General features: G+C 31.7%; 1 protein-coding gene across 1 annotated transcript; it reads left to right on the top strand.

Moving 5' to 3' along the window:
* The first annotated feature begins 2,391 nt into the window (after positions 1–2,391).
* LOC127138688 (uncharacterized) lies at positions 2,392–3,327 on the top strand. The gene has a single exon (XM_051065186.1). It carries the CDS (start codon positions 2,529–2,531, stop codon positions 2,997–2,999), a length of 471 nt encoding a protein of 156 aa, XP_050921143.1. The 5' UTR covers positions 2,392–2,528; the 3' UTR covers positions 3,000–3,327.
* The last annotated feature ends 9,187 nt before the right edge of the window (positions 3,328–12,514 follow it).

Raw genomic sequence — 12,514 nt, 5'->3', positions numbered from 1 at the left:
GCTCCAACAAATCTATGCATGTGAGGAGTCAACCACGTGTCTTTCACATAATCAAAAAATAGTCTAAATTCATACATACATGCTCAACCTTTTGCAACTGTTGATGGTATTCCACATCATCATTAGCCCTTACAAGTTCATACCATAGTTTCTGTATCAGTTCTCGCATATCATTCGGAACATACTCCTTGCACTTTCCTTTCACATTTTTGTTGATGTGAAATCGACAAAACAAATTAATTGTCTTTGAAAATACTGTTTCAATTGCATTCATCAAAGCAAGGTCTCTATCAGATATAATCACTTGTGGCCATAATCCTTACTTAGTAAACAACTGTTTCAACTTATCCAATACCAAACAAAAATTCTCTATTTGTTCATATTCCATATAGGCAAATGCAACAGCAAATGTTAACTTAGTTGATGTCATACCAACTACTTCAAACAAAGGTTGCCCGTACTTATTTGTTCAGATTCCATATTGTCCATAATCAACCCACTAGAAAACATATTCAACAACTTCACTGATTTTGGGCCCAGAATATCTCTCTCACAACTTCTGACTTGTCTTTTTCCTACTCCATTAAACATAATCTGAATCCTCTATCAACTTAAACAAATGTTGCATTTTCGTTCTAAGAGTCCTGATATTTTTCTGCATCTTACTCTTATGTTTATATATTTGGATGATCCAAGTCACATTATCTAAAACACTTTAAGGTAAGATATCTGATTTACACAAATACAACACTGGAACACTTACAGATAAATTATTTAGTTAATGAAAATAAAGAATCGAAAAACATTTAGTGAAGTTATCCGGCTGAATATTACGAACCGAATGACTACACAACATGTTATTCAGTTTTGTTAACATAAAAATCAAAAAATATTACTTTAAATTTTCCGGTCTGATAAAAATACACGCTGAATTTCCGGTTTGATAAAAATTCACGTGATAAAAATATAACATTTTGTAATAATATATCATTGCATTTTTTAATTTATATGTAAAAAATTTAAGCGACAATTATTTTGAAATGGATGTAATATGTGAGAAAGTGAGATGTGAGGTGGCTGTAATTTGAAAGCAAACATGAAAACAATCCCTTTATTTTAAAAAAATATTCCTTTTATTCTTTTTATTTCAATATAGAAAAAACTTTAATGATTGAAGATTTGGATGAATAGACCCAAATCAAACTGTAGACAGCGATCTACTACCATATATACTACCCTTCATCCCCAAAACCACTATTACTCATGTCACTTTCTAAAATTTAAAATATTTTTCTTTAATAATTTAATAACTAAAATTTCATTTTTTTAAAGCATAGTTATAGTCTCAAATGCAAATACATTTTTAAATAACTTTTTAAACAAATTAATCAAAAAAATGTAAAAATTTATTATATTAAAAAATTAAAATTTATTATATAGTTTATATGGAAAATGTTAAGGAGCCTCAGTGATACATTTAAAAATTTTAAAAAGGTAAATTGGACATTCTTTAAAAAGATTAAAAAATAATGTTTAAAAAAATATATTTAATATGTTGAAAACAAAAATAATTAATATTCAATATATTTTCACCTATAAAATATATTTTCAAAAAATAATATTGTGTATTCAATAATTTTAAACCCCATTTGATATAAATTATATTATAAGTTTTAAAAATAAATATTTTTTTAATAAAAATATTAAATAGAGGATTAATACATCATATTCTCACTATTATAATTAATAATTTTTGTTAATTAATTGAATAATTGATGTATCTGATATATAATAATGACCAGATACATCATTAATTCAATGAATCTAAATTTTTTTGTTGTTGTCTATAATAGTGACCAAATACATTATTTATTTCCTTGGTTCCTTTTTAACTACCGTTTTGAATAAAAATTTTATTTCTTTTTAATTTGTCGTTTTCAAAATTTATTCTTTTTAATACTGATCGAAAAAAAAATTATTGTTTATCAAAGTTATCCTTAATTATTTATTGAAGAGGGAAAAATATTAAATAAATTAATAAATAATTAAAATTATTCTAAATAAAAAAATTACAATTATTTGAAAAGTAATAAAAAATAGTTTTTCTAATATGCACACAAAAATATAAAAAAAACAATTAAAAAGGATCGGAGAGACTAAGTTAGAATAACATAAGATCTGATTAGGAGTGAAACAAGTGTTTGATTTGTTCCAAAATTCCATGCTGTCATATTCTTATACTGCCATGTGTGACAAAAACACAAAAGAAAAGCTCCAAATTCATGAATGACTCAGGTCTATTCCATTTCAAGTATCCAAAACCGCGTCCAATTATATTATTACTATTATATGATGATTATTATATGATTATTACACTATTATTACCACATTATTTTAATATAATTTTCTTAGCATAAGACAACATAAATAACCTCTCCTGACTCCACTCTCCTACTCTCTTTATAACACTACAGAAACAGAGAGAGATTCATCTTTTTTTTCTCTTTCTCTTCTTCTTCTTTCAAATAATGGCAATTTCAGGATCAGAGTCACAGTCACAAACTCAAACTTCAACTACTACTGTTATAAAAACCGTTAATCACGTTGAAGTTGAGTGTGTGAAATGCGACTCATGCGGTTTCACAGAAGAATGCACACCAGCATACATCTCCAAAGTTCGTCAGAGATATCAAGGTAGATGGCTCTGTGGACTCTGCGTTGAAGCTGTCAAAGACGAAGTTGTTAGATCAGAGAGGCTTATCACCATTGAAGAAGCACTCAATAGACATATCAGTTTCTGTAAAGAGTTCAGATCGTCGTCTACTAAAACTGAACATCCTATCTTTGTTATGAGCAGAATTCTTCGCCGGAGTTTGGATTCTCCTCGACGGCCGCCTCCTCTTCGGTCGAATTCTACTGGAGTTCTTCCGCCTGTTGATGGTGTTCGGTCTTCGTCACTGATTCGATCGGAGAGTTGCTTTTCGTCGATATCTGGTTAATTTAATTAGCCTTTTTCTTTTCTTTTCTAGTTTAGACTTTTTTGCAGTTGGAGATAAAGCTTGGAATAATTGACAACTGAAACATGTGTTTTTTCTCTCACTGTGACTAATGTTAAAATTACATATATTGTTATAACAAAAGGTCTCTAACATTGAAATTTGTGTTTTAATTGATTCATGAATCATGATGGATCTGTAATCTAGGAAATTTCATGAGACCAATTTGATACTGTTAGATTTTTTGTTTTGTTTTGTTTTATGATCTTCAATGTAAATAGAGAAAATCTTGTAGACTTTTTCTTATCAAATTCTCAATTTAGTTTTTCAATTGTGTGGTTTCACTACCTTTTTAAAACCACACACAACCGTGAGTATCAGGACTCAGTCCCTGATGATTGCGTCAAACTTAACAATATTGGTTTCTATCAGTTGAGTTAAGGTTTCGTGGAGGATTCAGACCCTGATGATTGCGTCAAACTTAACAATATTGGTTTCTATCAGTTGAGTTAAGGTTTCGTGGAGGATTCAGACCCTGATGATTGCGTCAAACTTAACAATATTGGTTTTTGCCAGTTGAGTTAAGATTCGTGGAGGATTCAGACCCTAATGATTGCATTGGTTTTTGTGAGTTGAGTTAAGATTCGTGGACATTTTTGGCTGATATTTTGTTAATGAAGAAATACTATGATTTAAGGGAATAAAGCAAATATTCTGCTAGCTAGTAATATTCAATAAGAACAAAAAAAGACAGCACAAACATGGCAATAGATAGGCTGGCTCAAGGCTCAAGCATTCCTTAAAAGAATCAATTTTGCATTGATTGGCTATAGCTGTGATATGAGTGCATAAAAGAATCTGAAAATCTTAATATCTTTTCCATATCAATAATTCCATATGGGATGGGATTAGCTGTTTAATTTAATTAGGAAAGTTTAATGACTCATATATGTTTTTTTTTTTTTGCATTTTATTGTTACCAAGATAATGACACAAGAGGAAACTGCAGAGAAATTTACCTCAACATAAAAAAGCCATAGTTTTTGTTAGGAAAGTGTAATGTTTCAACGCTTGAATTTGGATGTTACTAGTAATAAAATTTTGGCAGTTTCAAGCCAGTACTTTTTTTCATGGTTCTAAGGCTTTCTAAAAACATGTGGTACTTTTCATGCCTGAACTGCATTAAGATCACTAGGAAATAATTTTACCAACAAAAGAAAACATCACTAGGAAGTAAAGTTAAGAAGCTTTTACTATGATTCACTTGGAATGATTAGGAGAAATCTTTTTTATGGGACACTATTTTGTGGTGACCAAAGAAGAAGAAAATAAAGTTTTACTTATAAAAAAAAATGCTTTTTCTGATATTTTGAACTTTCTGGATGTATCTACATTCCACACCTCTGCAAAATGTGCATAATGTCACAGAAAAGGGACCATTGTTCACTGCAGTTAAACATTGCCGCATTTAGGCCTTTAATACATTTTCGATTGTCGGATCAAGATCAAGCAGTCCATATTAAAAATTTGATTTTTTAATTTAAAATAATTTAAAAAATAATATTAAACTCTGCATCGTCTGATCTTAATCTAATGACCGAAACTCATGATATTCATAATTAAGAGAGTAACTCAATCAATCATGGTTCCTCAAAAAGTTTAAGAAAGATAAATATTAGTGCAGGTCCTTAATTTAAGGTTAAATTGTTAATCGTTAGTAAGTTAAGTAGTTGGTTAGTTAGTTAATAGATATAGTTAGAAGTTTGTTGAGAGGTACTTAGGTCCAATAAAACATGCTGCATATATTTTTTTTGATAAGCAAGTTGAAAGAATTAGTGTAACATTCAAGTAAAGTAAAGCATGATAAAAAAAATGGTCCTATAGTGAAATGCTCATGTTTTTCCCATGTGCAGATTATGTTTGAAAACCAAATTAGATTAGTTAAACATTTATCCATTGCTATTGCGTCATAAATCTATCTCCAATCCCAATCATCAAGCTAGTCAACGAAGTATTTTACTTAATGGAATCCATCATTTCAAGGGTCACCTAAATAATTTCAATCATGCAATTTATTCAAAAATTAGTTTACCAAACCCTTCTTACAATACTCTCGTGAAATTAGTCTTAATTCTATAGTCCATACTCAGAAAAATGAGGGATTATAAGATGTACTCCCCAACCGTAAAAAGTCCCTATTGTTTTTAATGTCCGGAGATGTATCTTCGGATATATCTTTTCTAAATATTCTTGAGTACAAATTGATGAGATATTCTATTTTGTTAAAAATTTAGTCCGAAAATACATTCCTGTATGCGTAAAAGATGAGTTTGGAGATACATCTTTATAAACACCATTAATTCAAAATTCAGTGGATGATCCGAAAATGCATCTAAAGACACTTTTATTTAATATACTCGACTCATACGCTTCCCTTCCTCCTTCCTCCTTCATTTTCTAAAAAAACACCTTTGAGCTATCACATCCATTCAAGTTTCTAACCATTCAAACTTCTATCTTTTGAGGACTTTCTCATCCATTTATGATTCTATTTCTCATCCATTTAATTTGGTAAGTTTTTCAAAATTCTTTCTTTCTTTCTATTTCAAAGCTTCTGCATTTGGAGTTTTATATAACATAAGTTGTTTTAGCTACATTAGATAGTGGTGGAATCGAAATAGATAGTCTAAATGGATATGCACTGACAATTGTTTAGAGGGTTAGAGCAGCAGTTGTTTTTCTGCCATTGTAGAGAAAATCACAACTTTATTTGGAGATTCATCTCCGAATTTTGTATGAACTATTTCGGAGATGTATCTCCGGATTTGTGTTTAGCTGAATTTTGGATGAATTTGTGATGTGATTGTGTTTGTAACGCATGTGCAATGGATGAAAACAACAGTGGCAGAATTAGGATCGACTGTGTGTCCCAAACCACGTATGTACGACGTGAGAGGGTCGCATCCAAGACCACAAGACCATGAGTTGATGATAACTCATTCGATGATTCACAACACTGAGGTTCTCTACCATCTGCTTTTACTTCTCGTAGCTGCTTATCTCAGGTCTCTACTTCACGGGACAACGAGTTCCCAGATGATGAAGCAGCACATGAAGCCCAAGAGGAACCTGCTGTTGATGTCCCTTTAGAGAGTTATCCAGGCGGTCCATTTGACACCTCCTTACTTCATCTCTATGCAGACCATGTTGCTAGGCATGTCTGAGAAGAAGCTGTATATTTGTTTACTTTGGTGTTACATATGTTTTAAACTAATTAAATCGCGACTGATAGTGATATATTTTTTTACAAGAGCGTTTGTGTTTAAAATCGGTAAACCACGTCAGGAAGATATTAGATTTGGAACAACCAACAACTGGTTAGTTCAGGGATGTCATCCGCTCTTCAGGTCTTTCCGGTTTATGTTATTGTGTACACAACCATAAACCATGGCATGCATGTGACATTTATAGAGAGGTAGCATTCAGAGACATCATCTTTCCACATTCCCATTGGCGAGATGACCATCACCCTGGATAGTCTCATGCCTCATGCATCTTCCCATATGAGGAAGTTATTAGGCCACGAAAGACTCGGTCGAGAGGAAGTCGTGGAGATGATGGTCACCCATTCGGGAGTTGATCCTACTGAGGCCTCAAACGAGGCAACTGATACCAGAGGTGTTCATGCTAGATTTATAATTTGGGATGAGATTTATAAAGACCACCTACAATGGGCTAAGGAAGCCGAAGATGATGATATGCAGGCTGACTACCATCGTACTTGTGCATTGAGGTGTTACCTCTTGTTCTTGGTTGACACATCTATTTTTGTGGACAAGAGTGCAACCTATATCCATGTGGTAAACCAGAGTACTTCATCGACTTGAAGGTGGTTCATGAGTACTAGTGGAGGGCATCTGTTTGATCTACCTGTACTCGAAATTGGGCGAGGATTATCTTTGGAAAACAAAGCAGATGACATGGAGCTGCACGTTGCTTCGGTAATTTAACGTTACTCATATTTTCATAATTATTTTGTTACAATTGCTATTAATATTTTATCTGAGCCATATTTCAGGAATGGATCATCTCACACTTTCATCGCATCATTGAGTGAGAAGTTTTGCCTACCTACACTGAGGATTGACCACATGCTGCCACATTTGCACCGTACAAAGGAAATAATGCAATTGTGTCATTTCATATGTATCTTGATCATACACGAGTATATGACATTGCCTTTTACCCATACAGAAGTCAACGCGAGACGTGTAAGCTAAACGTCATTTCCTTATACTCCGGATGATTGACATATGAGTCAACTCTAATATATCCTATCTGCCAGAGCAAATGATGCATCGGTTTGACTATTCGTAGATTATTTTGAGACCCCCTCAGAGTCTGTTCCTTCCACCATCTGCGTAAAGATCTTGATGTGATACTTGAGAATTTTGATAATCACTTTGTACCAGAGGAGTATCGTAGGGTGTCAGCTCCAGTACAATGGATTTATGCGGACGACTACATGACATAGTTCTATAGGGCGTCACAGCCTATCATGACACAAAATGCTCCTCGAAGAGCATCTAAGCCAGCTAATCAAGAGGTACTTGAGGCTAGAGATAACCACACAGAGGACGTGTCGGCGGTCTGTCGGCATATTGTGGAGATAGGGAGATTAGACATAAAGACATGACTTTTTGAGGAAGACAGTCGCAAGTTAGCCCTCGTAGAAGGCATGATTGCCGAGACACGAAATGCCTTGTAATACAGGTGAAGGAGAAGGCGAGCAGTTAGACACACCTAATAGATTTTTATTTGGTTGTATTATTTTGTATTTTTGGAACAACTTATATATGACTGGTACATTATGATAATTGTATGACTTTTTTTCATAATTGTGTATTATGTTTGAATCAATTAATCTATGTGTTTTTCTTCTAATTCATGGTCTAAAAGACCTAAAATATGCTGACCTAAAATAATCTAAAATATGTTAGTCTAAAATGCCCTAAAATATTCTGGTCTAAAAAATATCAAATTTAGTTAATAAAAACACCATAAATGAGTACAAATAGCATTTTCAAGATGTATTTTTGGATACACTCAAATAGCATAAAAAATGCATCTTCTAACCAAATTTTGTTCAAAACGAGAGATAGATCTCAAAAAGACATAGATTATGTGATTTTATGTTCGTCCAAAGATATATCTCCAATCGATAATTGCATTTTGAAATTTCCAAAAGTGTGGAGATGTAACTTTACAGTGGATTCTTAAGAGTAGAAAGATGATTTCCCTAAAAAATTGTTAACATGATCCAATAAGACTAAGCATTTTAAGACCACAATTTTACTACTAACAGTAGTACAAGGACTGAACGTGCAAACTTTATCATGAGTATTCTTTTCCGTGATTTTCTATGGCCCCACATTGATCACAATGATCAATAAACTCATTATTGCATGGGGCAAGCTCAATAATTTTTAATAAACGGCTCTACATTGCTTATTTTTGGGGTTTCCCTTTTGATTGAAGAATGAAGCATGCGACTTGTTTGGATGCTTCGGCACTTCAAAGAGCACGAGTGTGCTACTTTCGTGATTGCCATATATATTAATACAGAACCTAAACAAAATGGTAGATAGTTTAAATTTTCAGTAACTTCACTTGGATAGAGCATTTATGTGGTCAGTTCCTAAAAAACTCATTGCTATTAAGCATTCTTCAATTCAACCTACCGCTAGTGGACACTGGAATTAATCTTCAGACTAATCGATCCTAAAATCAAATACCGAGTTTTTCACTTTTTAGACTTTAGGGGTGGTATGGCCGGCAGGGTCTGCCCGCTCCATTTTCTGGTGGGGGGCTGAGCCAAGGTTTCTAGGCCACCCCAGATCCCTCTACTGCGTCCGTTCTGCTCCGTTTTTCAATCGTACAAACATATTAGTTTGTCACCCCTACTCTTAATATAACTTCTAATCAACTACTTAACTAACAACCTCTTAGATAACAAAAGAGCGATCTAACACAATTTTTCAATGTTTCAAGAATTCGTACCGGACAACTATGACATATATATTTATACTTTTAAAACTAAAATGTTATATATATAATGTCCTAACTATTTAAAATATTGCAATGGTTAGACATTCTTGTGATTGTGAACGGTCGAAATATAATTAGAGGAAAGAAATCAAAAGAAAATATGTTAACTATTACTCTGGCATTGCTGCACATAGGAAATAGGGAATTCACAAGGCTGAAGAAAATATTTACATGACCATAAGAATTATATTAAATTCTGCAATTTGCATGGCTAGATATGATGATAGTAGAAGCTTGAGAAGGAAGTAACAGATGTGACTGAAGCATATTCAAGATTGTCTTCACTGAGTTAAGAATATGTTAACCAATACTCGCGGGAGACTTAAATTTTCTGGCTATTGCTATGGCATTATGATGAGGCATTAGCTCAATAAAGAGGCGAATAGGAAAATTGGAATGACATGTCAATATTTTGTTAACAACTTTTCTCCATTATCTTAGTTAGGAGTTCTTGAACTCTGGTTTATCTTTCCATTTTCCTCTTCCACTATTGTAGAGCTTTTGAGGTCATCACTTTTCAATTCAATAATAATACTATAACTTCGTTCGTTTTTCTAGTTCTATCACTATGTATTCAATGTTCCTACCTAAAGACGCCCATAAATCAAATGCATTATCAGGTTTCTGAAACAGCTACAAACATCAAATTGTATATAGAAAAGAGAAGTCTAACAACACTCTCTTTTCAACGTTCTTTTTCAATTTTTTATTCAATAAATTATGAAAAGTGTTATTCTTACACTAGAATGTACATCTACGCTGTATTTTACTGTTTATTGTTTATCAATACGGTGAACAATAAAATATTATAATAATATATTATTTTAAAAAAAAAATATATAAGATTATTATTTTTTTAATTATCCGAACGATAATTAACCAATTTTTTAATTTTTTAAACCAATTTCATAATTTGTATTAATTAACTTTGACAACTAGTCAAATTTATTTTTAATTTCTTGACGTTTATTAACCAATTTCATAACTTTATTAATCAATTTTTTATTTTTTATTAATCAACTTTGATTTATCATTAAAAATTATTTTTAATGATTTTTATGAATCAACTTTGTCATTTCATTAACCAATATTTTACATTTAATTAACAGTTTTTGTATTATTTTAAATTACTGTTCATATACACTGTTTACGTACTGTTCATAAATATATATTTTTATTTTAAAAATATATTATTCATCGTATAAATAGAATGATAGTATAGAATGTAAATATTTGATATCAAAAATGAATATATGAATAGTGAATGTTATAAAAAGTATACAGAAATATAACAAAATAACAAAATGCAGAAAAAACATTAACTATCTGCAACGTTGCAGCAGATCATACAATTTTATAAAAAATGTCTAATAAAAGGGTACTCAAATTTTATACAACATAAACGTTTTGTAGGCTTATGTGAATGAAGATCACAATTGCAACCATATTAATCGGCAATTCTTTCACAACATACATAGAAAATAGAAAAAAAGGGTGAAGGTTTAACAATCATGAAACAACTAACAACAATTGCAATTAATTTTTAATTAAACACAAATTGAAATTGTTACACATTTTTAGAATATTCTTAAATATATAATGTGTATAAAAATGGTAAAAAAATAATTAGAATTATAATGATACTAATTTATCATAAAACATTTAAAAAGAACTTAAATAATTTAATAATATTCATCACCATTAAGAGAGTGGTGACTTGAGTCTATAAATAGACAATTGGTACTTTGAAATTGATCATCCAAGAAATCAATGTCATAGTCTTTTTTTTAAACGGATTTCTAAAATTATCTTATATCAATTATCAACTATTCAACTATCACCCGTGGTATCAAAACTAGTGGTACATTCAGGCATACATTGGACGTAATTATATTACCTGCCTAACATTACAAAATCCTCTCAACTTCTTCAAAACATTTCCCTTGTACTATTAATTCACTCAAATAATTTTTTTAAGGTATGGATAACATCACTTAATTATCATTTATTTCTGTCTCTATTTTCAATGGTGAAAATTATGATTTTTGGCATGTTAAAATTGAGACATTTTTTCATCTCAATATTTATGGGACATAGTAGAAGAAGGCTTCATTGTTCCCACAAACACTTTAGCCCTTAATGCAGTTCAAGAAAAAGAGTTGAAGAAAAATAAACAAAAAAATTCAAAGGCATTGTTCACCTTGCAACAAGCGGCAACTGATGTAATTTTTCTAAGAATTATGGGACTAAGACTGCAAAAGAAGTGTGGAACGTTGCAGGAGGAGTTTCAAGGAAGCGACAAGGTACATGTTGTTAAGCTTCAATCTCTAAGAAGAGATTTGGAACTATTGAAGATGAAGAAGTTTGAGACAATTAAAGATTATTATTCTAAAGTTAAGAAATAATTAATCAACTGAGAGATTTTGGGGAGGATATTCTTGACAAGAAAATTGTTGAGAAAATTCTAATTACTATGCTCCCAAAGTTTGACTCAATCATGACAATGATTGAGGAAACCAAAGATATGTCCACTATATCAGTGACAAAACTATGAGCTCTCTTAAAGCATATGAGCAAAGACTGTATCGTCATAAAGAAGATACACTTGAAAATATCTTCCAGTCAAAGCTCAAATTTCAGCCTCAAAATAAATAAAATGGAGGAAAAATAAATTATGGATAAACTTTTAGAAGAAGAGAAGTTTCTAGAATTTTTCTTAAGAACAGAGCATATAAAAATCCTTCATGCAATATATGCAAAAGACTAGACCACATAGAGAAAATATGTTGATACCGTAATATGCCACAATGCAACCATTGCAAGAAGTTCAAGCACATAGAGAAAAATTGTCGCAATAAAAATACGCATCCAGCTAATATCACAGAGGAGCATGATCAATAACAATGTATGTTTTATGCCACTCAAGACTTAATCAAAGAAAAAGGAGGAAGATGGTACTTGGATAGTGGATGCAACAATCACATGGCCAAAGATGAGACTATTTTCAAAAGCATTGACGAGTTTGTCAAAGTCAAAGTTTGATTGGGAAATGGTAGTGTGGTTGAATCAAATAGAAAATTCACTATCATGGTGGAGACAGATAAAGGTACGCGACTCTTCCATGATGTCTTACTATTCCCAGCCTAAAAGAAAATCTTCTAAGCATTGGTTAAATGATGGAGATAGGCTACACACTTCACTTTGAAGGAGGTGTATGAAAAATCTTAGACAACAAAAATAAAAGGCCGAGATAACCCAAGTGAAGATGGATAAGAGAAATAGAAGCTTCCCACTAAATTGAAATATGCAACTAACATTGCCATGAAGGTAAAAGTTGATGAGTCATGGCTCTGGCATAGAAGATTTGGCCACTTCAACACACATGCCTTGAAGTTGTTACATGAGAAGAA

Source organism: Lathyrus oleraceus, chromosome 4, assembly GCF_024323335.1.
Source record: "Lathyrus oleraceus cultivar Zhongwan6 chromosome 4, CAAS_Psat_ZW6_1.0, whole genome shotgun sequence".
Classification (NCBI taxonomy): Eukaryota; Viridiplantae; Streptophyta; class Magnoliopsida; order Fabales; family Fabaceae; genus Lathyrus; species Lathyrus oleraceus.
This window is presented reverse-complemented; position numbering and strand designations above follow the sequence as displayed.